The 24730-nt window shown below is 48.9% G+C and overlaps 13 protein-coding genes and 1 non-coding gene across 17 annotated transcripts; 6 read left to right on the top strand and 8 right to left on the bottom strand.

Annotated features, from left to right (window-relative positions):
* Positions 1–242: 242 nt before the first annotated feature.
* Positions 243–2031, top strand: TERG_07319 (uncharacterized protein; the record flags this gene model as incomplete). 4 transcript variants are annotated; one of them, XM_003232425.1, is made up of 8 exons in its annotated part: positions 243–460; positions 521–1011; positions 1102–1146; positions 1212–1287; positions 1341–1437; positions 1489–1709; positions 1770–1939; positions 2006–2031. In XM_003232425.1, 8 exons carry the CDS (start codon positions 243–245, stop codon positions 2029–2031), a joined length of 1344 nt encoding a protein of 447 aa, XP_003232473.1. The 4 variants fall into 4 exon arrangements, with proteins under 4 accessions (XP_003232473.1, XP_047604738.1, XP_047607209.1 ...); XM_047748750.1 differs by lacking the exon at positions 2006–2031 and having other exon boundaries at positions 1770–1977; XM_047750370.1 differs by lacking the exons at positions 1770–1939; positions 2006–2031 and having other exon boundaries at positions 1489–1740.
* A 380-nt stretch (positions 2032–2411) lies between these two features.
* On the bottom strand, positions 2412–3975 carry TERG_07318 (uncharacterized protein; the record flags this gene model as incomplete). The annotated part of the gene is made up of 3 exons (XM_003232424.1): positions 2412–3584; positions 3644–3747; positions 3807–3975. 3 exons carry the CDS (start codon positions 3973–3975, stop codon positions 2412–2414), a joined length of 1446 nt encoding a protein of 481 aa, XP_003232472.1.
* Positions 3976–4687: 712 nt separating this feature from the next.
* Positions 4688–6079, top strand: TERG_07317 (uncharacterized protein; the record flags this gene model as incomplete). The annotated part of the gene is made up of 1 exon (XM_003232423.1): positions 4688–6079. One exon carries the CDS (start codon positions 4688–4690, stop codon positions 6077–6079), a length of 1392 nt encoding a protein of 463 aa, XP_003232471.1.
* Positions 6080–6339: 260 nt separating this feature from the next.
* TERG_07316 (uncharacterized protein) lies at positions 6340–7353 on the bottom strand (the record flags this gene model as incomplete). The annotated part of the gene is made up of 1 exon (XM_003232422.1): positions 6340–7353. One exon carries the CDS (start codon positions 7351–7353, stop codon positions 6340–6342), a length of 1014 nt encoding a protein of 337 aa, XP_003232470.1.
* Positions 7354–7897: 544 nt separating this feature from the next.
* TERG_07315 (uncharacterized protein) lies at positions 7898–10134 on the bottom strand (the record flags this gene model as incomplete). Its single annotated transcript, XM_003232421.1, has 4 exons — positions 7898–8041; positions 8093–8215; positions 8300–8758; positions 8827–10134. The coding sequence occupies 4 exons, from the start codon at positions 10132–10134 to the stop codon at positions 7898–7900; spliced, it is 2034 nt and encodes a 677-aa protein (XP_003232469.1).
* Positions 10135–10860: 726 nt separating this feature from the next.
* Positions 10861–11441, bottom strand: TERG_07314 (uncharacterized protein; the record flags this gene model as incomplete). The annotated part of the gene is made up of 3 exons (XM_003232420.2): positions 10861–11246; positions 11305–11374; positions 11433–11441. 3 exons carry the CDS (start codon positions 11439–11441, stop codon positions 10861–10863), a joined length of 465 nt encoding a protein of 154 aa, XP_003232468.2.
* Positions 11442–13202: 1761 nt separating this feature from the next.
* TERG_07313 (anthranilate phosphoribosyltransferase) lies at positions 13203–14567 on the top strand (the record flags this gene model as incomplete). The annotated part of the gene is made up of 2 exons (XM_003232419.1): positions 13203–13529; positions 13605–14567. 2 exons carry the CDS (start codon positions 13203–13205, stop codon positions 14565–14567), a joined length of 1290 nt encoding a protein of 429 aa, XP_003232467.1.
* A 478-nt stretch (positions 14568–15045) lies between these two features.
* Positions 15046–15343, bottom strand: TERG_07312 (uncharacterized protein; the record flags this gene model as incomplete). Its single annotated transcript, XM_003232418.1, has 2 exons — positions 15046–15070; positions 15138–15343. 2 exons carry the CDS (start codon positions 15341–15343, stop codon positions 15046–15048), a joined length of 231 nt encoding a protein of 76 aa, XP_003232466.1.
* Positions 15344–15727: 384 nt separating this feature from the next.
* On the bottom strand, positions 15728–16843 carry TERG_07311 (uncharacterized protein; the record flags this gene model as incomplete). The annotated part of the gene is made up of 1 exon (XM_003232417.2): positions 15728–16843. The coding sequence occupies one exon, from the start codon at positions 16841–16843 to the stop codon at positions 15728–15730; it is 1116 nt and encodes a 371-aa protein (XP_003232465.2).
* Positions 16844–18404: 1561 nt separating this feature from the next.
* TERG_12538 (uncharacterized protein) lies at positions 18405–18674 on the top strand (the record flags this gene model as incomplete). Its single annotated transcript, XM_047751484.1, has 1 exon — positions 18405–18674. The coding sequence occupies one exon, from the start codon at positions 18405–18407 to the stop codon at positions 18672–18674; it is 270 nt and encodes an 89-aa protein (XP_047607208.1).
* A 264-nt stretch (positions 18675–18938) lies between these two features.
* Positions 18939–19344, top strand: TERG_07310 (uncharacterized protein; the record flags this gene model as incomplete). The annotated part of the gene is made up of 2 exons (XM_003232416.1): positions 18939–19215; positions 19268–19344. 2 exons carry the CDS (start codon positions 18939–18941, stop codon positions 19342–19344), a joined length of 354 nt encoding a protein of 117 aa, XP_003232464.1.
* A 676-nt stretch (positions 19345–20020) lies between these two features.
* On the top strand, positions 20021–21870 carry TERG_07309 (uncharacterized protein; the record flags this gene model as incomplete). Its single annotated transcript, XM_003232415.2, has 3 exons — positions 20021–21214; positions 21275–21546; positions 21610–21870. Exons 1-3 carry the CDS (start codon positions 20197–20199, stop codon positions 21868–21870), a joined length of 1551 nt encoding a protein of 516 aa, XP_003232463.1. The 5' UTR covers positions 20021–20196.
* A 373-nt stretch (positions 21871–22243) lies between these two features.
* TERG_07308 (uncharacterized protein) lies at positions 22244–23638 on the bottom strand (the record flags this gene model as incomplete). The annotated part of the gene is made up of 1 exon (XM_003232414.2): positions 22244–23638. The coding sequence occupies one exon, from the start codon at positions 23636–23638 to the stop codon at positions 22244–22246; it is 1395 nt and encodes a 464-aa protein (XP_003232462.2).
* An 853-nt stretch (positions 23639–24491) lies between these two features.
* Positions 24492–24565, bottom strand: TERG_10565. Its single transcript has one exon. It is a non-coding gene; the product is annotated as a tRNA-Val (tRNA).
* Positions 24566–24730: the final 165 nt, after the last annotated feature.

The following is a 24730-nucleotide window of genomic DNA, read 5'->3' as shown; positions in this document are numbered from 1 at the left end:
CCATGAAGTGGGGTCTCTGCTGGGATATCGACATCAAGGCTGAAAGAGCGGCTCTTCGGCCAGCCCTACAGCCGTGTCACGTGACAACAGCCGCGCCTTTTTATTCGTATAAACAGCATGATTCAAGTGCTTGACAGGAACTCATCCCATCGTTGTCGCCAATAACATCTTACGTCTAAGCAGGCCGCTGAGGAGACGAGAGAATCGGTCGCAGGATTTGACCGAGTGACCGCCCCAGATCCATGTCTTACTGGCAAAATACATCGCCCTTTAACGAGGGAGCTGGCGGCTATTACCATCAACAGCCCCCCCAGCCGCAATACCAGCAACCATACCAACAACCTCCATATCAACAGCCGTATCAACAGCCACCGTACCAGCAGCTGCCCTACCAGCAACCACCTTACCAGCAACCGCCATACCCCCAGAATCTCACACCGCAGCCCCAGTACCCGAATCCGTAAGTTATTCTAGAGCATAACCTCAGCCTCTATTCCACTGAACTGACCGTTTGTCCCAGCGCACCCTCTCCAACGCCTAGCTACAACCAACCACCACCTCTATCTCCACGTCCTCCGTCCCAGCAACCACCCTACTATCCCCAAGAGCCGCCGCGGGCACCGCCGTCACCTTACCCCGCGAACAACGGAACCAGTGGGAACAACCGTCCCACCCCTCCACCACCACCACAGAGCAGTCAGAGCTTCGGTCATGGTGCACCATCCTCCTACCGCTTTAAATACTCGAACTGCTCTGGCCGACGGAGAGCTCTTCTCGTCGGCATTAACTACTTTGGCCAAGGCAGGCCGTTAAAAGGGTGTATTAATGATGTCGCACGCATGTCTACATTTTTGAACCAGCGCTATGGCTACCGGCGCGAGGACATGGTGATTCTTACAGATGACCAAGCGAATCCAATGAGCTATCCAACAAAGGCAAATATGATCCGTGCCATGCAGTGGTTGGTTTCGGGCGCACAACCAAATGATTCGCTGTTTTTCCACTTTTCAGGTACCCATCAATCATTGCCCAGTTCCTGTCCCGGCTGTATCCGGCTGTGATCCTTGGTTGGATGTATCCATGCTGATTGGTGAACTTTAGGTCACGGCGGCCGTACCCGCGATCTAGACGGTGATGAAGACGATGGTGAGTTTGGCGCTACGTTATCCCGGAGTTTGAGAAGGTCAGGGTTTAACAAGTGTTTGTTCTAGGTTTTGATGAAGTGATTTACCCCGTCGACTTCCAAACTGCTGGCCATATAGTTGACGATGATATGCACGCTATCATGTTAGTACTCCTCGAGTCTAGACCGTAAGGCCAACTGACATCTCTTTTCCTAGGGTCCGTCCCCTACAACCTGGAGTCCGACTTACTGCCATCTTCGACTCTTGCCACTCGGGCACTGCCTTGGATCTCCCTTTCGTATACTCTACACAGGTATGTATTATTAAGCTTTAACTCAAAATCAATTTACTAACTTTCACACAGGGTGTCCTGAAAGAGCCGAATCTCGCTAAAGAAACAGCCTTGGATCTCCTGAGTGCCTTCAAAAGCTACGAGAGCGGCGACATCCGTGGGGTCGCCAACACCACCATCGGCTTATTCAAGAAACTTACCATTGGCGACTCAGCTCGGCAGAAAACACTTAGAACCAAGACCTCACCTGCAGACGTGGTCATGCTTTCCGGCTCAAAGGATACGCAGACATCGTACGTATATTTGTACATTCCTCCTGCTTGAAACACATCCCGTCTGACATAATTTATTAGTGCGGACACGGTTGAAGGCGGCTCTGCGCAGGGCGCAATGAGCTGGGCATTCCAAGAGGCGTTGAGGAAGAACCCGAAGCAAAGCTATATCCAGCTTCTAAACAGCATACGCGCTGAGCTGAGTGGGAAGTATTCGCAGAAACCGCAGTTGAGCTGCAGCCATCCGCTGGGTAAGTTACTGTCCAGCTTTCGTTTGAACCCTGGTTGAGATAAGTGTGTGCTGACATGGTCCACAGATACAAACTTACTTTTCGTGATGTAATAATGTCACGCGGGATAAAATGATAAGATAAGATCCGATGAATGCACGGGCCGTCTGTGATGACGATATGGGATATTATGGTGTTTACGACTCGATATGAAATAGTTAGCTGGGAGTTTTTAATTACGTTGCGTCGAGGTTGCTGTTGCTTCTTTCTTGCTCTTTTCCTTTCTATTTCTCCCTATAATATATATATTTGCAGACTGAACTGGTTCGGCTATATTGTTTATTGCTATTCTTATTCTTTATCTCTTGCGCTGCCCGACCTGTATCTGTAGATCGGTATAATATAAGTCTATGTACAATTTCTTTCGCCAAACAATAGGGAACAACCAAGGAAAAAAAAAAAATCTTCTCGTACAGTCAGGACAGAGGATGATTTATCGCATGTTAAGCATCATTGCATCTGGGTTCTCGACCATACGACTAACAAGCGCCGCCATTCTAGCCATGGTAGCGCCATCGATGACGCGGTGGTCTGCACTCCAGCTGAAGTTCATCATTTGGCCGGCAGCAACTTTTCCTTCGGCGTCGAAGACTGGCACCTTTCTGATCTTGCCAATGCCGAGAATCGCGACCTCGGTGGGTACAAGGACAGGGGCAACAACGGTTCCGCCAATAGTGCCGATGTTGGAGACTGTGATAGTGCCTCCAGAGAGATCCGCGGGTGTAAGTTTGCCTGCTCTGGCAACTTCGCTAAGCCGGTTAAGCTCAGTTGCGATATCAATGATAGAGCGAGCCTGGACATTCTTGATGTTGGGAACTAGTAGGCCCGTGGGGGTATCCATTGCAACGCCAATGTTATGGCTTGCGCGCATGACGAGGGATGGCTTGGCAGGGTTTGAGGTGGTGTCTACCCGCGCGTTGAGGATGGGGAACTGGTTCAGGGCGAGAGAGACCGCCTTGATGATGAAGGGGAGGTAAGAGAGTTTAGGCTGGGAGCCGTCCTTGGGGGCGGTGGAATTGAGATGGGAGCGGACACGGGATAGAGCAGCAATATTGAGCTCGTCTGAGTAGAGGAAGTGGGGGATCGTGAGGGACTTGGTCATGGTCTTGAACATCTGGGACTGGATGGGGGTTAGGGCCTGAGCGGTCTCAACCTGTGGGGTGTCAAGGCCCGGAGCTGGAGCTGTAGCCGTGGCTGAAGGAGCTGCGGCAGGGGTGGGGGTCTGGCCTCCCTCGAGGTACCTCTGCACATCTTCCTTGAGGACTCGGCCATGGGCACCGGTGCCATTGATGAGTGAGATATCAATGTTGTGTTGCTTGAGCATTCCTCGGACCGCGGGAGTTGCGAAGGTAGCGTATTTACCCTTTGGTGGAGCTTCAACCGTCTCTGCTACCTGTGTAACATCTGCTGCGGAGGACTCTGCGGCCACGTCTGCAGCGGTGGTCTCTGCCGGAGCTGCTGCTTCTGGAGCTGGAGCCGGAGCTGGGGTGGAATCAGGGTACTTGGCGTCATCGACCTCAATATCACAAAGCGCAGCACCGGTAGGGATTGTATCGTCTGGCTGGAAGTGCAGTTTCTTGATGACACCCTCGTAGCGCGACGTTATCTGCAACCGTCAGCACTCCACCTTTCCATACGCCTCCATCCTATTCTTCTTATACGTACATCGTCAATAGCCTTGTCTGACTGGTACTGGCATAAAGGCTTCCATTCCTCGATCCGGGCACCCTCCTCGACGTACCACTGTATGACCTGGACTTCGGTGATTCCTAGAGAGCCGTTAGCTTCGCCATTGCCGTGCACAACAAGGGGTAGCAGGCCAAAGTACCCTCGCCGACATCCTTGAGAATCTGCGACCTGATGCCCCAGGGGACGGGGGAGCTATGGAACCGCCGTCGGAAGCGGGAGGTGTATGTGGCAGGCAAGCAAACGGGGGTCGAGGAGAGCAGTCCTCGCGACAGGGACGCCCTGTGAACCAGCGATCTCACGGCAGACATCTCAATTGCAGATGTATCTCACTCTATATAAGTGGCCAGATGTCTTTGTCTGGATATCGAGATGTTTGGTCTGGTCGGGCAGAGCGAGCGAAAGACAGAAAGCAAGGAGGAAGAAAGCGACGCGGCGGGAAGAGGGCAGGTAAAGCCGAAGATAGCCGCCAAGTCACGGGCGTGGGAAAGCCCTAAGCCCCACGTCTGTCCCGATCGGGCGACGGCAGCGACGGCCGACCGCCGAAAGCAGAAGACTTAGGGCTTAGGGCTCAATTGCTTACGTCATCACAACCCTCCCCCGGTCATTTTTTGTTCCTGCATGCCGATTCCGCGGCTCAGGTTTAGCCTTATTTTAAGTAGGCCCAGGGCCCGCTTGACGCCTCGCGGACAGGCGGAGGGTGGCTGATATCTACATATTCGCTACTGGTACGACAGAGTATGGAGCATGAGAGTAGTGCTTAAAGTATGGCGAGTGACGGCTGGGACCGATCAACGAGATGAAACGCTGTTAATCTCATCGGTTTATCAGATCCTCGTGTAGCGGCGGTGAGGCTAGCCTGATATGGCAATGATGATGCAACTCCTCTTAGCTGACTCTCCAGCCCCTCGTCCTGGCTGCGTCTCGCGGCTCTGACTTCATACAGACCTCCAACCTCAGTCATCGTCATCGTCATCTTCTCGCAAGAACACTAATTGAGACGGCAGAGATAGACATAGAGCCATGGTCGCCGAACACCTCACCGTACGCAACCTGACCCGGACGCCGGTCGTCCTCAAGCTGGTGGAGCGTTTCAACCCCCCCGATGGGCCTAAGACGCTTGCCAGCACCTTCACCACCATGGTAAACAACATCACAGGCACCCCAGCTGAGATCGCTGCCATCCAGGAAGGGGCCCAGCCCTTTGCTCATCAAGATGTTGATATTCGAGTAGAACCTTTCACGGAAGCAAGCAGTGATGTCAGGTCCTTCGATAAATCGGACAAGGAACGCACACGTCTCACCTTCGAGGTTGAAGGGGACCGATACCAGATACAGGTCCCAGTGCCTACCAAGGAGACCATTGTCATGAAGTGCCTCTCTCCGAATCCACGCTTCCAATTCACGGGTATCTTCAACCCGGAGCACGCCCATCTTGCCTTATTTTCTTCCGCCAATCTCAACTGCTGGATGCGTGAGCTGAAGGATGATACCTTGACCTCTGCTCTCTCCATACCAGGCACTCACAACTCCCCCACTTGCCACGTTGCTCCTCCATCCGTACGCTGTCAGGCTGTTAGTCCTCGCGAACAGCTTGATAACGGTGTCCGTTTCTTCGATATTCGTGCTCACCCTCAGTGGCCGAATGATCCAGCCAAGGACGGGCTCATACTCGCCCATAGCGTCTTTCCCATCTCCCTCACTGGCCAAAAGACATTTAGGGATATGCTTGGTCAAATCGAGGAATTCCTTGACCGTAACCCGTCCGAAACTCTGATAATGTCCCTCAAGCGTGAGGGTCCCGGAGAGCATCACGACCACCAGCTGGCCAATATCCTCAAAACGCATTATACCAACGCAAACCCATCACGTTGGTACACTGACACCAAAGTCCCCACCCTGGGCCAGGTGAGAGGTAAAATAGTGCTTGTCCGTCGCTTTGATATCCCGGACCATCTCAAGAAGGAACATGATGGCCGTGGCTGGGGTATTGATGCCACAGACTGGGCTGATAATACGGATCACGCCGTCTGTTCCAGCGGGACACTATGTATCCAGGATTTTTACGAGGTCCTCGAGACAGAAAACATTGAAAAGAAGATTGGGTTTGTTCACGCCCAGCTCGGTCGATCCTCTGAGTGCTGCTATCCCCTGGGCACCCACAAGCCGGATGGTGACCACTGTCCATACTTTGTCAACTTCCTGAGTGCCAGCAACTTCTGGAAAGTTCAGACTTGGCCTGAGAAGATTGCGGCCAAGCTCAATCCTGCTACTGTCGATTATATCTGCCGCAGTCACAAGTCGGACAAAGGCGACTGGTCAACCGGTATCATTGTCAGTGACTGGGTAGGCAAAGAAGGAGACTGGGACCTAGTCAGGTGCATCGTCGGTATGAACGCCAAGTTGGAAAAATAGACCAGCGACTCTGATAGCTAGCTAATGCTTGTACGATTTCTTTCTGTTTCTTTCCTTTTGTTTTCTTGTTTTCCTTTGGTGGCTGGAATAGGTGGCTGGCTGGAACGGACGGACGGAACGGTACCGGTGATAGATGGTATGATAATGAGGAGGGATTAACCGGGGGAGGAAGTAAATAGGTATTCAAACATCTGTTACATATACTGTCACATATATTATACAAGTCTAGCCACGGAAACACAAGCTTCCACGTATCATCACTACTTCTGCTCGGCCTGCTCTTCCTTCTTGCCACCATTCTGCTCCTCTTCCAGAACACTTCTCCTGCTCTCAAGCGTGAGATATAGATTGTTTCCTGCACTCTCCAATGTCCTAGCCAATCCAGAACTGACACCTTGCAGCATACCAACCAACTGAGCCCGTAATCCACCAAGTCCACCTTCAATACTACCCACCCACTTCGTCTCATCAGCATCAAACACTTTTCCTTCCACCCTGGCCCCCAACAACATCAACTTCTGCAACCCAGCCTGCGTAGTCAGATCGTACAGTCCCGGGTTCGCCTTGCGTGGAGGTGGAGGGAACAAGCCGGTCTTCCCCGTGGGAGCCAAAATAGAGAACGCAGCACGTAGATGATCCGGAGACACAGACGGGAACGAAAGCGTAGCTATCGGTCCCACAAGCAGGGTGGAAAAGTCATGTTGTCCACGCTTTGGCAGCACAGCTCGATACGCCGAATACGACAAATCATGTGTTAATCGAGGATCCTCCTTATCCAGTATCGGGCCCTGTCCACTAACAGCCGCAGTATCAGGTCGGTAAAAATCCACCACCCTCATGGCAGCCTCGTATATAGATGTCTGAATGATCTGTAGCTTGATGGCATCTGCAATCGCCGGCTCGGATCTGCCCATTGCAGCGTTGTTTTCGTCAACTTTACGCAAAGCCTTGGTCAGCTCGCGCCGGATGTTGGCCCACTCGGTTGATTGGAGGTTGTTATGTTGGAAGTAAATGATCAATGGCATTGTGCGTAGAATCGAGGCGTATTGTCGGTGCAGTTGGGATTTGCGGTATTCTGGTCTTCGGTGAGAGAGCGGCTGGAGGGTTTCGGGTGACATTGAGGTCGCAGTGGCTGCTGGGGCAACAGATGCCATTGATCGTAACCTGGTAAGGGCAGATAGAGATGCTGTGATGGATTGTAGCTCATGCTGGAGCAGGGTATGTGGTGTTCTCGTCCTCCGGGCAAGAGATTGGAGACGTATTCGTGGAGGCATTGTGGCGGGTAGGGAGCGTGTGATGGGCTATAAATTGTTGTATATTATGTTAAATTTAATGCTGTAGCCCTCCGGCGTTTGATATTGTACGTCCGGAGTCGCTGGCGCAGCTGGATGAGTCTGATAAGTTCTTGCAGGTCGCTGAAATTTGATGTTGAACTTGCCAAACGGACGGGAGCAGCAAAACTTTACTTGACGGCGACACCATTTTCCGCGATTAGTAAGCAGAACTAGCGCCATCCACTTACATGGAGGCCGACCTCCTACCGCCGGCTTCCACTTCGTTCTCAGCTCACACAACTAGACACTCAGCTCCTTTGATGCACAGCTTTACGCACACTTATATATACCCTCTATAAAATGGCTTTTCGATATAACCTTGTGGAGTTCGACTCTGATGAAGAGAGAGAGAGAAAGAGAAATAATACCCCAGATGTTCCGCAACCTAATTAATATCTACCGCTCTGTTTATGGTAAATAAACTCTGTTATCAATGTTATGAGGTCAAAGACATTGATTGGGTGGTTAGCTGCTGAATATGCCCTTAGCTTCTTGGGGCTGTTTCACGATTGCCCGGCAGGATATTACTACGTTTGATAGGACCACCAAGCTCAGGCTCCCGTTTACGCTTGCCCATGGTAGCCACTTCAGATATAACTCCTAGGCTAATAAGCCCCTGCTCCGGATGCTATTCAATCAATTAGCAGACGCTACTTGTCGAAGCAAGACAGGGTCATACCTGAGCTCCATAAAGGCCTGTAACTATGGTCCCAGGTTCAACTGACAGTGGTGTCATGGTTGGGGGTTCAACGGTTGGGTCTCTGGTCGCGAAGTGTGCCGATCTCCCGTAATTTGTTGTAATCTATATCACATCAGTAGGTATCCAGTTAGCAGCTAATAAATTTACTTTTCTTCGGGTCTGATGTATAACTGGGACCATGCTGACCTTGAAGGAAAACAATTTTCCCCATCTATAGAATGGGTAAACATTCTTTCCCTTGAAGCGAATAATACTCGCATCGATGCTAGTGATGTATTCTCCTCCAGGGCCGTCTATTTTGAAGCGATTCATGATCGAAAAGTCCGTGACTTTACGGCGACCTAATTTGCATATTTCCACGGGCAGGTCGATATCATATTCGAACTCAATGGTGCATATATTTCCTGGGCCAGTGACACAAACACCTGTAATATGTTTGAGGTAGGCACCTTTAGGGCCTCCGAAATTAATCCAAGCTAATGGTTGGTAACTGGCAGTTAGCGGATCTTGCCCTGTAAAGGATTGATCATTTAGACACAGCCCTGGGCTGGGTATAGAAGGATACCAAAAGGCTTTGCGCTGCAACGGTATCTTAAGTGGTATTGAATGAGGCGAAGCAGCTGCAATGCTGATTATTTTGTAGCCCTGTTGCCGTATACGACGTAGTATTTAGTTCCTTTTGTCATGGTGAGAAGAGGCCGTTTCGTACTTACATCTACTCCTACTTCCAGGGTATTTATGTCCCCCAATTTCATCAAACGTCCAGTAATTGGAGTACCAGCCGGGTTACCTACCCAATCTGACTCGTTTCCATCACCGTGAATAACACGGACAGCACGTATCCCTCGAGAATCGACTGCTAACATAAACCCACCCAAAGATGTTGTTTCAATGACTGCCTCCTTGCATTTAATTATGTAGCCCAAACAAATATCTTCTTGGACACCGGAGACCAGGCGGATACCAGTGATGCTATCTTCAGCTACTGAAAACCCAACTCTCAAAAGGTTAGAGGGTATCGTAGTACGTTGTTTGTCAAATAGGAGACAGCCCTGGTTGAAAGTGTCGGGGTAACCCGAGTCAAATTCAACTAGAATATCTCCAGCTACCTCACATATCCCATTGCGAGCACTGCTTGTTAGAGAGAGCTTCGGATTTTTGTCAAGAGATGACGCTAAATATGGTGCAAGGCACTGGATTAAGTCCCATATTCGTCTTCTATTTTTTAAGCCCGGAGGGCTAGCCGAGCGTTTTGTGAGTTGGTACAACTTAATCCAGTCTCTGGCTTCTTTGCAATTCCGTTTCTCAAAGAGAAACGCTCGGTCTTTCCCGGTTTCGAATCTTGAAGCCCAAAATGTTTGGCTGGAGAGGATTGGGCCGAATGTCCTTGATGAACGGATTAAGGCCAATATGTCTGATACTAACAAGTTGGCGCTTATTTCTTCGATAATTTCCCAGGGAAATTTAGCAAAACAGTCACTTTTCGTTTCCCTCACTACATGAGGCTGTGTAATCCCCAGTGAAGGAGATGAATTATACGAAAGGGTAAGTAGCTCTGGTATCTCCGCAACATCATATGGATCCTCCTTCGCATGGGTTAGAGAGCTGTTGAACTCATTCTCTGCCCTGTCTTCCCACGGGTAATGGTCTTTGGTATCCAGAGTTATCAGTCCTCCGTAGTCATGCCCCCAAAATGCGCAGCTTCCCAGAATAGCGAGCGGAAGAGATCTACAAACATCATGAAGTCGCTCTATTGGGACATCATCCGGTTCGTAGAATTTCTGCAAAAGCTGCCAGCACAAGTCATGCATGACAAAACCATGGAGTCCACCGTCTGCACTCTGTCGCATAACTGGAATTCTATCAGAGAACAAGGGTGTATAACCCGGGTCATCCCAGCGAGACGCACTATCTGATGGTACTATCCAATCAATGGTATAGGGGTCGGAATGGCGACCAACACCAGAAGTGAACGTACCCTGTTTGCAACAGTAAACTATAGACTGCTCAGTTTTGTCCATTGTTTTATCCATCAATCTTTGGGAAGCATAACCCACTAATTCGGAATTCTTTCAGCCAATCTACAGGCCCGAAGCTCTCAATAAAGTAACCGCAAATAATACAGCAGAAGTTCGAGGGGCTCATGGTATATTCGACGGGCCTCTTTTATACCCTTGATGAAGTGCAGTAAATATCAGTAAAATGCTTATGTTGGGTAAAGAGTGATACAGGAATAGGGATAAAAATGATTAGCAAATCCAAGGAATCAACCTTCAAGTCTGAGGTTGCTCTTGAACTAAGTAGTTAGTGATTGTTTGTTTTATATTAATGCAGCAAGGTTAGGCCTTATAAACGCTAGTTAAGCTCTAGCTAAGTAACTAAAACTACCTAGGTTAGTGAACTTTACACGTGACCCGTTTAAACACCTCGATGGCTGGCCTCAAATGTAGGCCTTGGCGCGGTTAAAACTACCTAGTAGTTAGACAATACTGGCCCATTGCAGAAGGGTTAATTGTCCCAGATTATTAACCTATATCTATAGGAAAAAAAAAGGAAAGGTATTGCGAGTCAGGTGTTAGGAAGAGAATTTTTTAGCTAGTAGGAAAGATAATCCTAGGTGCTACTGCGAAATACAAATTTCAAGGCCGTATTCAGGGGTTCTGTGCTTGTAATAGCGAGAAGGATAGTTGTAACCACTTCGGCCATTTTTGAACATCATAGCTGCACTTCTGTGCTGCCTACAATCCCTAGTGGCTTGTTTTCTCAACCCATTCATTCAGAACCTTATGAACTTCGGCTTCGTCCTTCTTAAGTTCGTAGTAGTCTCCAGTGCGAACGGTTGTGTAGTCGGTCAAAGTCTGTTCCTTTGGCTCGAGGTAGTAGAAGCGAACGTAGGTTCCAATAGTAACAGCAGCATAAAGTGTATCATTCCAATCCTGTTCAGCGCGGACAAGTTTCAGGTAGTCTGTAAGTTGCCTGACTGCCTCGGCCCACCAAGAAGACTGGGTCTCGTATCCTCTTCGCTCGTTCTCCATTAGAACAACTTTCTTTGGCTGACCGTTTTTGACGTATCGAATGATGAAGTCAGCACGGCTGTAGACTTTTTCGAGTGGGCGTTGCTCCTGTTCGATCCCTTAAAACTTGTCCTGGGTAAAGTAATGGGGTAGGGTATTGTTCCGGAAGTTATCGACCGCATTCTCCGTAGAGCCAGGTTTTTTTGATTTCGTCATAGTAGAACTTCGGCATAGGCTTGCTCAGGTACTTAGGAGATTCAATTAGCAGTGTTGATGACATGCTTGTGCCTTATCATTCAACTCACATAAGACATGCTTCCGGTCAAGTAGAGGAGGCCTCCGAGGCTAAAGGGTGCAGATTGATGCAGGTTCAGGGAAATGGTAAACACAAGTTAAAGTATGTATTTCTTTGCAATGTGGTATTGCGAACGATTCAATCAAATACCTATTGTGAAGTGACGAAGGTCACAAGCCCATATTTATAGACTCCTTCATACCTGGGTCTACCCTTATGGCATTAAACAGATATCCAAAAATAAGTTTCCTCTTGCCGCCGTTTGAGCCAACAGATAATACTTGGCCCCCAAATTTCAGAATATGGCCCCGAGTCGGCAGGTTAATAGAATCAAGGCTAGCTTCTCAACCAATGAATAAGCGCCAGGAGGTTGATGATCATAAAGTTCCAGCTCCTGCATATGGTGGGTAACATATTGGTTGGCTGTCATGTATGGAACATTGTTTGAAGGGAAAGGGGTCCAAACACCTATGTCTGGGTGCCCCTGCTCGTTGCCCCGGATGTTCCGCACTTTACAAGGACCGGCATATGGGCCCCATCCCCACCTGGGCGGCTAGTAGGCGCTGGATGATGTAAGTTGGTTATGAATATGCATTTTGACCTGATGATCCATTCAGTCCGCCGTAGGATGCTACCCCTGGAGAATACCCGTAAGTCTGAGCCAAAAGAGCTGGGCCAAAAGATCGGCCAGTAATTTGAGGTCAAATATCTTCGATCGTACACTAGCTGAGACGGTCTGTTATCTTGGTAGGGAAAGTCAGCCAAAGGGATCAGCATAGTTCCATACCAAAAATCGACTACCACTCGATTTAGTGACCAGTTAGTTACCTTTATTTCTCTTCTCCATACCCTGGGCATACCTCATTGTTTCCCTTCAAACAACTGCGCCCCTTGTGACTAAAGGATTGGCTCATGCAGCCTCTCATGCAATAATAAAAATGGGCACCCTGATCTCCAGTTCATCTAGAGCTTACTTTATTCTCTTAACCAGTAATACTGCTGTCTGAATCATTGGAGACCGGGGAGATAATCATGGTGTCTGCGTCATGGCGTCGGGGGTTGTGATTAAGTACGGCCATAACATACGCGCCCAATGGAAGCGGTAATGATGGATTATATCCATGCGGCTTGCCCCCAAATTCATATACCTGAGGAGCTAGATGTGGGACGAAGTAAAGGGAGAAAGAACATTCTGCTGATATCTAGCCATGTGTTGGATGCCCGGCTCAGTGCTGAGCCTATGTTGGCCAACCATAGATCAGCCTCAACGCGAGCGCTCAAAGATCTAGACAGGATTTTGTCGTAACTATGAGCAGTACCGGTATCTTTCATGGCCCTGATCAGCACTGTTGACTGCGGACCTGCAGTTGACGTTCATGCCTGTCATGCTGAATTTGGTGGGCCATCGTTATGCAACCGAGTACTGGTTCAGTTATGAAATTGGTCAGTGATGGAAGTTGAGGTGTTGACCTATTGATAGAATGAAGTTAGTTAATAATAACTTAGTCACTCTGTTAGTCAGATATGAGTCATCCGGAGGGGCTCTGGTGATCCCTGCATGGCGGGAGCGGACTAAATATTGAGAAAAGCGAGCGAGACGAGAAGAGACGCTGAGGAGCGAGGAGCTTGTATGGCTGGCGAGCCTAGTTATTTATAGAGACAAGGACAGCTGGACTGAAAGATGCGTCGCTGGTCCTGCATCTGCCTCCTCTTCTACTAACAACACCGCCAGGCATCACTGACAAAGAGTCAGACGGACACAGAGACGGGTTTTTGAGCTATGGCTGCACCACACAGTTCTGAGCCTGACAAGGTCTCAATCTCGCCGTTGCTCAAGAGCTTGGCATATCCTGATGCCAAACACATCAAGGCGCCTGCTGGCGAGATAGCTGCTGCCTTTGCCCTCATCTTCGAGGACAGGCTGTCTGCGATACAGACTGCGGCATTGCTCACACTGCTGCACTCGACGGGGCTGGATAAGGACCCTGATGTCATTGCCCAATGCTCCCAACGCATGAGAGAAGCTGCCACACCGACGGAGAAGGGCCCGTTGCTTGCAGTACTCGAGAAGCGAGGCCGAAAGGAAGGCACCTACAATGGTGGATTGGTACGTTGTTGCGACGCCCAGCAAACAATGACGGCCCATGGGTTGGTTGCTAACGGCTTTTACCTGTCAATATAGTGCGATATCGTCGGAACTGGCGGCGACCACCACTCGACTTTCAACATCTCCACAACCTCATCAATCGTTGCATCGCATTTCCTAATGACAGCTAAACACGGCAACAGGGCGCAGACATCCTTCTCCGGGTCCGCAGATGTCCTTATGCACGTTACCCCTATTGCACCGAAGATTGAAGCCGTCAACGCAGGAAACCTAGCCAAAGTCCTCGAACAAACAAACTATGCCTTCCTGTTTGCTCCCATCTTCCATCCGGGCATGATGTACGCAAACCCCGTCAGAAGAGGCCTTGGTCTGAGAACAATTTTCAACCTCATGGGACCCCTGGCCAACCCTGTAGACTGGGCCATTGAAGCTCGAGTCGTTGGCGTAGCGTACCAGGCTCTCGGGCCCGTATTCGCAGATGCTTTGCGTCTGAGCGGCGTGACAAAGGCAATGGTCGTATGCGGAGAAGAAGACCTAGACGAGATCAGTTGTGCTGGCAAGACCAATGTCTGGAGAATTGTTGAATGTGACCCCTCAGAGGCTACTCCGGTCACCCCGACGCAGGAATACGACGCAGAAGGCAACGAGAAAGTGTTGAAGCCAACCAAGATTGAGAAATTCTCCATCGAAGCCGCAGACTTCGGTCTACCCCCTCACCCGTTGTCCGAAGTCGGCGGTGGTAAAGGACCCCAGGAGAATGCACTCAAGTTGATAAGTATCCTGCGAAACGAGTTACCTCGTGACGACCCCATCTTGCATTTTGTATTGATGAATGTTGCCGGACTTCTGGCCATCTCGGGAGTTTGTGAAGCCGATACTAGTAACATGGGCCCTGGGGATGATGGTAAAGTGATCACTGAACGTGGGCCAGGTGGGCTCAGATGGAAAGAAGGCCTGAGACGTGCTCGTTGGGCCATCGAGAGCGGCGAAGCATATAAATGTTTCGAACAGTTTATCAAAGTGTCCAACACATTTTGAGCTAAGGGAAGGGTAACATTGTCATAGACAAGGCAGGTAGCCGCTGTTGCCGTTTTTTTTTTTGTTTCTTTTGGGATTTAAATCTTGCACTTCATGTTCTCGGATATGTCCTTCATTTTTAATATTTTTCTACCTTGGAATATCTCCAGGTACTTTGGTTCAAATATCATCTAGGAATAGAGCAATGTCCTACCACTTTGGTAGCCAATTCACCTACAATGTCAGTCACGGGTTAAAACAGTAAAAGGGAAAATGGAAAGCCATGAACTTTCGTAGAATATTATTTTAGCATTTCAGCGGGAAAGGCTCTGCGGTTGTCCAAGGAAGATCCCGTCGAGTTTTCCCAAATAATGTTGTCATATTTTATGCAAAGAAAATGAGAATAAAACACACAGCTAATGCCGGCCATGACACCTATATCCCCGCGCGCCAGTATTGATAAAGGAGAGTAATCGTAGTAATCGCCGTAAAACACTATCTATCGAGCTTGGAATTGTACCATTCTGCCAGAGTAACAACATTAGCTATCAGTCCTTATATAGATAAACTGCGAAATCGCAACCGGCTCACCTCTTAGTTCTCTCCTTGTATAGTACTCGATGGCCACACTCTTTGCATCGGATCTGATCGTTTCGTTTCATCGAGACGCGCGAGCTGCAGTCCCCGCAGATGTAGACGACTGATAGGACCTCATTGCCGGTGGCTGCGCCAGTGGTGCTTGTGGATGTTGGGCCCTGCTGCGTGAGCGAGGGAACCTGATAGGCTTCTCTGGACATTTTGTAGGATATTAAGGTGCTGTAGGTCGTTCGTCTGTGTGATTTATCTGTGGTTCTGTCTCTGGTTACGTCTGTTCTTGTAGTTGTCTGTCTGCTTGCTTGCTGGTTTGGTTAAGATGTTTTTTGTATTGCGAAGAAAAAAAAAAGTAAAGAGGTAATGATTATATAAGCAATAAGTGACGTCACGTGGTAATCATCCCACTATACTTCCTAATTAGGAACAGGGCATAGGGATGGCTAAATACACACCCCCTGATGTTATTCTCGCAGGGCTTATCGAGTCAAACATGGAACGATGAGGAAAATATCCGTGAAACCGTACTCCCTTCCTCTATGTCTATTCATATATATCTGGTTCGTACATTAGTATCTTATTAACAATATTTACTCATCGCACTTAGTAGCAGTGCCATCTTTTTCAGCGTGAGAATTATCACAGACGTATATCCAGCACTCTGGATTAGTACAGTCACCATTTTTACACTCATCTCTGTAGCACCTATCGCCGTGGAGTTGTTTACTACCCCCAGAGCCGAGACAGTCAATGTCATCTTGCTCAATATGGCCGCAAATGCCACATAGGATTCCCCAGCCCTGATCTTCTTCCTGGAGAGGCATTCCGCACTGGGAGTCAGAGTTACAAGACATATAGTTATATCCGGAGGTTAAATTTCCATTGATATCTTTGTCCTCATGACGCGGGTTAGTATCCTCTTTAGAGCAGTCGCCAGATGATATACTAGCATCAGATGGCCGTGGAGCAAGCACAGATTCGCATCTGTCAGATTCAGCACTTCCATTGAAAGCACTAACACACCACTCAAAGTTCCAAACACCTGGTACCAGAAAATATTGGTCACTGGAGGATTTGCTCTCCGTGCCATTGACCTTGCAGAGCTCGCTATCCGGCTCATTCACATTACGGAACCAGAGTTGATAACCAGCAGCAGCAGGCGAACCAGTCCAGGTAAGGTGAGCAGAGGTTGCATCTTTGGCTGTAATTTTCAAGTCAGTGGGTATCGGGGGAGTGCCTCGGCCGACGGTGACACTTCGGACTCCCTTGGGAAATCCTCCGCCGGCATCGTTCCAGGAAACGATGGCAAGTTGATAATGATGCCCCGGGATAAGATCATCAACATGAGCTGGAGATTCCTTGAAGCCTGCACTAGTGATGAACGTATGTTCTTTATCTTTATCCCAGTACAGGACTTCATATTCCGTGACATCAAAGCCACTAGGGCAAGAGTCCCATGAGATATCGAATCCAGTAGTGGTAGCGTTTATTACCACATTATCGGGGCCAGGAGGTGTTTTGGGAGTTGATTTGGCGGATTCAATAGCCGTCCAGCGGCCTTTTAGTGCATTGCCTGCACTTGCACGTACTTGAACATCATAGACCCATCCTTCTTGTGTCCACTGAGCGTCCCATCGATTCGAAGAGACACTGCTGGTGTGAAACTCTGTGATTCCCGAGATCCTGGACCGGACATCGTAGCTCATCGCACCATATACTAAACCTTAGTTAGAGTCTTCATCTGTGAGTCCATACAGAAAAAAAAAGGAGACTGGTACGTACTTGCATCCCAGGAGGCGGTGACTCCTCCAGGGCTAGAGAATACTCTGAAATTCTTTGGGCGAGGCAAGGACCGCTTCGGTATATTTTTGGGTATTACCAGCGGGGCTGAACCAATATTGAAATCTCTAACCAGAGTGAGTGAGAATGCGCGTGCAATTTCATATTCTCCCGTCGCATTTGGATGAAGGCCATCATAGCCAGCAGGACACCCATCAGGGCCACAACCATAATCCTCACAGACCTCCACAAGATGAATAGGAGAATCAGCCGTACTCCACTGTGGTATAGCATGGCGAAGTAGGTTGTTATATTCCCGTGTGGAACAGGGCAAATCTTCACGCCCACCGATCATCAACCGTTGAGGAACATTGGCAATAGCAAGCTTGAGGAAGGGATTAACCCTACGAGCGTTATCAACCAATGTTTTAACGCTTTTAAGCGTTCCAATGGCATCACTTTGTAGCCATCCCAGATCATTAAATCCCAGCATCAAAAGCATCAAATCTGCAGGATGGGCCGTCAAGACATCCTCTATCAAATATTTATCCAGCGCAGCGGTTCGCCCCCAAACGGCGAAATGATGGCTATCAAAATCCGCCGATACACCACGCGCATAGCCGCCATCTACCTTGACCCCCTGTCTAGGCTTGGGTGAGCCATCAAGGGGAGGAGGTGATGGCGGCCTAGGTCTGTCTGGCTGGACGGTGCCAGCGTAGGGTCCGACAAAGGTGACGGTGACATTCTGTTCACGAAACCACTGCCAAATGCGATATCGCCAGGTCCAGTCCCCTTCGTGGCCCTGGGTCATAGAGTCGCCCACGACTATCAGCTTCAGGCCCTTGTCCCCTGATATCGATGAATTTTCAACATCTTGATCGCCAACCAAAGGTACGTTTGTCTGCTGAATTGGGAGGTCGGACATATAGGTTGGGATGTATAACGCTATGTACTGCTCTGATCACAGGGCAGGCTAACAAACAGGTTCTTGATGTGCTTCCTTGAAAAGCCAAAGGCAAGCTGTTGTCGTTAGGCAGTTACGTGTATCTCGGATAGTGGCAAAAGCCTGGGTCCATGAAGATAACCAATAATAGTTAACTAGGGGGTGTAACTGAACTTTGCGATGAAAGCCAGGGGCTCCGGAGTTAGGGTTTAGTTAACTACTTAAAACATCCGCTATGGTCTGGCTGGGGAAATGCCTGATGCATGGAGATTGAGCCCCTTGGCCTGTTCTATTCGGCGGTCTAGAGGCTAGATATCTCAGGGATAAGGCGGCGATGATGCTGGCCGCCTTTCACGGTGTACTCTGTGTTTAACAAAGCACAGATGAACTAGCTAACTAAGGTGTATAATATAAAGCTGAGGGAGCATTTACGGATACAAGAAGAGATCCATTTTCTACTTGCATCTTAACAGCCCACAACATCATTCTCCCAAAGTTTTGAAAAAGGCATCAAGAATCAGAGCGTTTCATCTTCGGCGCCAACCATGTCCTCACAGTCACGAACGTGGCTCATCACAGGCACATCCTCTGGCCTGGGCCTTGAGCTGGTCCGTATCGCTTTGCGCCATGGAGACCGAGTCATTGCAACATCCCGCAACCCAGAAAGGATCCCAGCCATTGACTCAGACCGGTTTCATACTCTCCAGCTGGACCAGAATCAGCCACTGGAAGATATCAAAGCTCGCATTGACAATTTTATGGCCGCTTTTGGTGGCCAAATAGATATCGTCGTCAATAATGCCGCTAAGAGTTAAGAGTGCATGTGAAGCAAAGGCTCAAACTTGGTGTATAATCAACTAACTTTCCTCTTCGGCCAGTGACTGCGTCGACTAGACAGTCACTTTAGCCGCCACAGCTCTGGATATAAAATCTCGCTTGAGGATCTCTGGAGCCTAGAAATTCTTCCCAATACATCTATCCATATGCCTCCGTACACTTGAAAGACTCTTTTACTTTAAGAACCTTTCCGCTATTGTTCCTTATTCAAACCATCAGGCAAAGTAAAAATAACAGGTACAATGGCTGACTCGAGCCCCGAGAAGACCAGGGCTTCCCCTAAGAGAGCGAAGGTCGCCACCTCGCCTCATACCACAGACAATTCCTCCAGGGGTATCTCTGCGGATACAAAATCTTCCCAGACTCCTGCCGCTACCTCTTCCACTTCTGCATCTTCTATTCCCCCAGATGATCCAAAGGCGAAAGAGGAGAGACTTCTATGGTTCAAACAGACCACTACTCAGATTGAGCAGATGACTAAAAAAGAGAAACGAATGTTTCTCTTGAGCCGTGGGCACGGTACGTTCAGTTTCTGGCCAACACTTTTATTCTTACTTCCGCTTAGCAATAGCAGTACCCTGCGGACCGAGGATCCCTCAAGATTTTGACGAAGATATCAAATATGGGCAGAGTGCTATGATGGAATAAGGGATCCATCCTTCATTTCAAGAGTTCGAGATTCCGTATCCTAGATCTAGAAAGATCAGGAAATATTCCCACTCATCTATGGCTCCTACGCCCCGAATTTGCACGGGTCAATCTTTCGGTCAAAAATGACGATGAGAAAGAACTCAAAAATGTTATGGCCAATTTGGAACATCTTTGTGAAAAAAGAGGGCGATCAATACAATACGAGACCGTTAAACCCTTTTGAGGGGCCAGATCGGCCGGGCATGGTATATCAAAGATGGCTTATTGGCTGCTCGTGTCCAAAGTAGGGTTATATTTTCGTTATTGGGGGTAGAAGATATATTAACTATCTAGTTTTAGTTATTGTGCGAGTTTCAGCCTCATAGTAGGATAACAATTTTTATAGCCACCTAAATTCTAGCTTGTCAAGTTTCTTTTATTTCTTGCCCTTGCTCCGGAGCTGCATTTTTTGGAACCGCGAAACCACTACTCGTCCTTTTATATACTGGAAATCCAAGCTGCGGCCGCCGTAGTCAGTCGGCAGCAGCCATGCCTCGCCTCCCGCTGCAAGTCATGAAATGGATGCATCGAACCTGCAGCAGCATTGAGATATCCCCGGGGCAGCCCCTTCCTCTCGCCAGGCCGGACTGTGGCTGCGGGCTCGACTTGCTCTTTGCCTGCAGAGCATCGAGTATAACTGCGGCGTCCCAGGCCCGTCTCTCCGTCGTCGACTCTGCCGCTGGATATTCAGGCAAGACGGAACGTATTATCTCTATCTGTTAGGCCGCCGTCACACTGTTACTTTCTCTATATCTTTTACTCCCTCACCGCTGTCATTCCTTCTGAAATATACCTGCAGAGCATAACACGATGAGTTACGGGCAGGTTGGCACTCCTTATGCTGCACCCTCAAGGAACCAGACTGGTCCCTACTTCAGCCCAGGATACGCCTATCCCCCATATCATCCGAGAAACAGGAATGGCACGCCACGGCCAGGTTGGAACGGCCCGGTTCCTCGCTATCGTCGGTATAATAATCCGCAGGTATTCATGCGGCCTGTTTTGTCTTACCCAAGAGCCATTCCGAGGTATCGTAATCGTCGGCAGAACGAGGCGTGGACGGGCTGGGGGCAAAGCCAATACCCGCCGCCTACGCCAGCATTATTGCCTGCATCGCTCCACGACCGCTCCGCCGAAAGGAACAGCGTTTCAGCCTCTCCGGGACGGGTTCCACGGGTGGTTCCAGATGCTTCACCGGAGAACGCGTTTAGCGAGATCATGAATGGAGCATTTGACTCGGAGAAATCCCCCCTAAGTCTGGGGAAGACGATGGCGGACATTGATACCACCCCTTCTTCAGACAGACTATTACAGCAATCAAATCCCTTTGGATACCAGAAGCAACAGCAGGGGAAACGAGCTGCTTCTTCTCAAATCACAGCTCCAGCAGAGACATACAAGAAGGCTAACTCCTCTTCTTCTGGTGGAAGCAGCCGATTTGGATATGAGAGTAATACATTCAGTCCAGGGGAGTCTGAACTTTCTACTCTAGCGCATCTGATACAGCAGAATACAAAGCAGTCAGCCGAGCTGCAACAACTCCTCTTTGAATTCTTGAAACAAAAACAAGAGGAGTTGAATAGTCACTCGGTTAGCAGCTCTCGCTCCGATAACGTGCAAGAGTCCACTGATGAGAATGATGGAATGCTAAGCCCTGGTCCACACGTTGCAAATGGAGGTGGTGAAAGTCCTGACCCTCCACATGGGAGTAAGAATAATTTCAGGGGCCACATGATAGAAGGTGTCGAGTCAGCTTCCGATTCAAGGTCCAACTCGGATTCCGAGAGTAAATCTACCGTGCCAACTTCAGTAGATGCAAGATCTCTTGGTATGTCATTGAGTAGCCCCTGACCGGTGTGATAACCCCATACTTACACTTATATAACAGATGGTGCCGGCTACCCCAAAGATCTGCAAGAAAAGTCTCTTATCAGTGCCATCGGTACTCTCCACCATCTCTCTAGCTCTAAAGACTCAGATTTGTCCGAAGATTCTGGCGAGCGGAAGAACCGCTTTGAGCGCCCCCCTAGAAAGGGAAGATATGAGTCTACGGACGCTGATAACCGCCGTACCTGGCAGCGCCATTATGGCACAGGCCTTTGCCAACGCGCCCCATCTCCAGGTGGCAGTCCTTCAGGAAAACAGGTTGAATTTGATTTCGTGAGTATATAACGTTGCTCAAGATGTAAAGTGCATAATTAAATACTTACCGTCGTCTCTCAGCTCCCGAAGTCTGCATCTCCAGGAAGCCCACATAGTTCCACCGACAGCGTGAGGCATGTCCAAACCTTGCTGACCCCTTCCAATCGATACTCATCTAGGCCCTCGTTCGAGATGTCGAGCCCTCGATCTTCTTCTTTGGATGAGCCACGGACCATGGGTCAATGCGTTCCTTCAGAGTTGATATCGCGTTATTACCATAACTATGCCCGTCCAAGTGACCATTCCTACGAATCCTGGGAGAGCAGCCCGAGATCTCCATGATCTTCTTCACTGTGTCTGATACGTACGTGAGGAGGCCATTACGAGGTATCTCGTCCTGAGAGAAAAGAATAAAAAGCAGAAGCGCACCCTGTCTTTCTTTCCAGTCTGTCCACCCTGTTTCTACTATTCTTACCTTATACACTCTGTTTGGTTTTACGGTGGAATCGCCTTTCTTTCAAGATTCTAGTCCAAAGTAATAGAGATAGACAAATAATCAAGGCAACGATTCTATTTTTTTTTTTGGTAAACCATGCGGTGTGCAGTCTAATCAGAACTCCTAAACCACCAAATGCCTAAGTATGATATCACCAGACGCAACGCTTAAATGACATTGTCCATATGCTAGATCATACTCATTATAGTATGCATGCATTTACCAACCGCCACCGGCCTTGCCAGCCAACTCCGCAACACGAGCTGTATCTATGCTTCCTGCTGGACCTTTTTGCTTCCCTACATCGCTCTCCACCTTACGGTAGGTGGTATATACCAGATCTTCGAGAGGAACACCAAGCATATCAGACCAATACCTCAGTATGGAATGTATCTCTCCAGCAGAAGACATACGATGTGGTTTATCGACTTGGCCACCGTCCTCCGAGGAATCCGAATAATATGCCTCGTCAACTCGAGCAAGCCACGCCCGTTGATCATGAGGCGTTGGTTTTGAAGTCTGCTCCAAAGCACTGCCTTCAGGCAAAGCCAGTGAAGAATTCGCCTGTCTGGCATCTTCAAGTCGGATCTGACCTCCACCATTCGTACATCCACCTGGACAAGCCATAACTTCAACATAAGAAAACTCGGTCGGGGGTGTAGGAGCACCTGGCTTTCCATTAGACACCGGTGCAGATCGTGCCCTGGCTCCAGGACCATTGACTCTTGAGCCAGGTAGTCTCGAGGCTCTAGCGGGCTTCATCTTGCGAACTAGATTCTGGATATTTCTAAACCCGTAGTACCGCGCTGCTTTGATGATTGGTTCACCGGCTGCTGAGACGAGAGTATATTCAACTACATCTGCGTTGCGGCCTCTCTGGGATTGAATAATACTATCGGCATGTTTGGATTGGTAAGTTGTAAGGAGATGATGGAGGTATCCTCCTGATGGTCCTGCAGCTGCAGGTTGTGTAAAATGTAGGGTATTATTGGTAGAAAGGAATTGGGCGATGGTTTGGTCGGGAAACGGGGTCGAGAGGTGTGTTGGTAGTGGTTCACGAGGTAAAGATGGAAGCGAGATGTTTCGAGATGAAGCAAGCATAAGCAATTCCTTGGAGGTAATGACACAGTCGACGTCTCTGATAGGGGAACTGGCCATGTCTAATGCTTCCCCTCTCCAAGAAACATCCGTTAATTCTTGTCGGCTTGCCTCAAGCTTCTTGTCGAAACAAGGCATTATCGCAAGATGCCATACTTGAGACGGTGATATATTGAGCTTCTTGCTTATTATGGTCTTGAGGAAAGTCCCCGTCAAGGCCTGAGGAGACTTCAAGCGTGATAGATGAGGTAGAACGTGCGGATGGGTTTTCTCCGCATAGCATATCCACCCTGGACAAGAAGAGGCGAGAATAGGTCTGTTAGGCAGAGAGAATTTGCCTGATTCATCATGTGAGGTCGTTGATGCAGCAGCATTTAGCGATTCGGTGACTTCAGCCGTACTGAGCTCCAACACAGCCTGGCGCATGATATTAGTGTCGACAACCCATGCAAAGCCACTGCCGTGTTGTCCGCCTGCCCGTAGGCCGTTTGGTCCACTGAGAAACTGTTCGATCATATATCCTGCATTCTTTTCTGATATGCCGTATGTAGCAGCCAAGCTAGCCCGGACCTGCGGGCTCACGCTGGCAACGAAAAGCTTCCCATCTCCGGCTTCTGCTCTGCCCCCACCATCAAGCCGTATTTCAGGGTTTGCGTCGAGGGTGTTTAACACTTCCGCATGCGACTGTAACGAGACCAGCACTGCTTCAGCTGATGTGACGCAGCCTGAACATGCCAGACAATCCGTAAGAGATATCTGAGCTGGCGGGGGATTCTGCTCCTCCAGCTTATCCTCCGTCGTCACTTCATATGGGTTCTACAGGGAATATTCAAGTTAGCTGGGTGTACATTGGAAAGTACACTGCAGATGACTCACCTCTTCCTGCTTCTTCGGAAGTGTCTCAACTGGCTTTATACAAGCAACTCCTGGTGATATGAAGTCGTTCAAATCATCCGCAGACAGAATCGCGCTCATCTTAACTCATTTGCAGTGGCCGAACAACCGCCACCAGTAATTATTCAGTCCGCTAATCTCGTCCTGTAGAAATATTCCAATAAAAGGCATATAGTATAGTGGTGTCATATATAACGAAGAGGAAAGAAGCTGCGCAGGACGGCGATATGAACGTAGAATGGGATCAGCCCATGAATGAGCTTTGTAATATGCAAGCATCTCTTATCAGATGCGTTATCGGAGGGAAAAGAGAGAAAGGTTTAAATAAGCTTTGGCCAATCAAAAGGCGGCTAAACTTAATCTTGCTTATGTAACACAAAACTGAACCGCGGGAAGGATTTGACAGAATGACGGGGGATGGACTTCAGTAGAGCAAGAGATAAAAAAAAAAGAAATTACAAAAAGAAATTGAAAGTGACCAAACTGAGGCTCGATCTCAGGACCTTGTCGGTGTTAACGACACGTGATAACCAACTACACCATTCGGCCTTTCTTGTGTGAATGTCGATCTCGCGATTGCACCCTTGACTGGCTGTGCAGTCAGGCAAGGCTTCAGCCTGCCAGCGCCTAAGTATCTAGAAAGCGGCACGACAACAATAACCATGGAAGGCTGCAGGTAGAAAAAGACAACGAGAAGAAGCAGAGCCGTAGATG

This window comes from Trichophyton rubrum (assembly GCF_000151425.1).
Source record: "Trichophyton rubrum CBS 118892 genomic scaffold supercont2.9, whole genome shotgun sequence".
Lineage (NCBI taxonomy): Eukaryota > Fungi > Ascomycota > Eurotiomycetes > Onygenales > Arthrodermataceae > Trichophyton > Trichophyton rubrum.
Note: the sequence above shows the minus strand (reverse complement) of the source record. Positions and strands in the feature narration are given on the sequence as shown.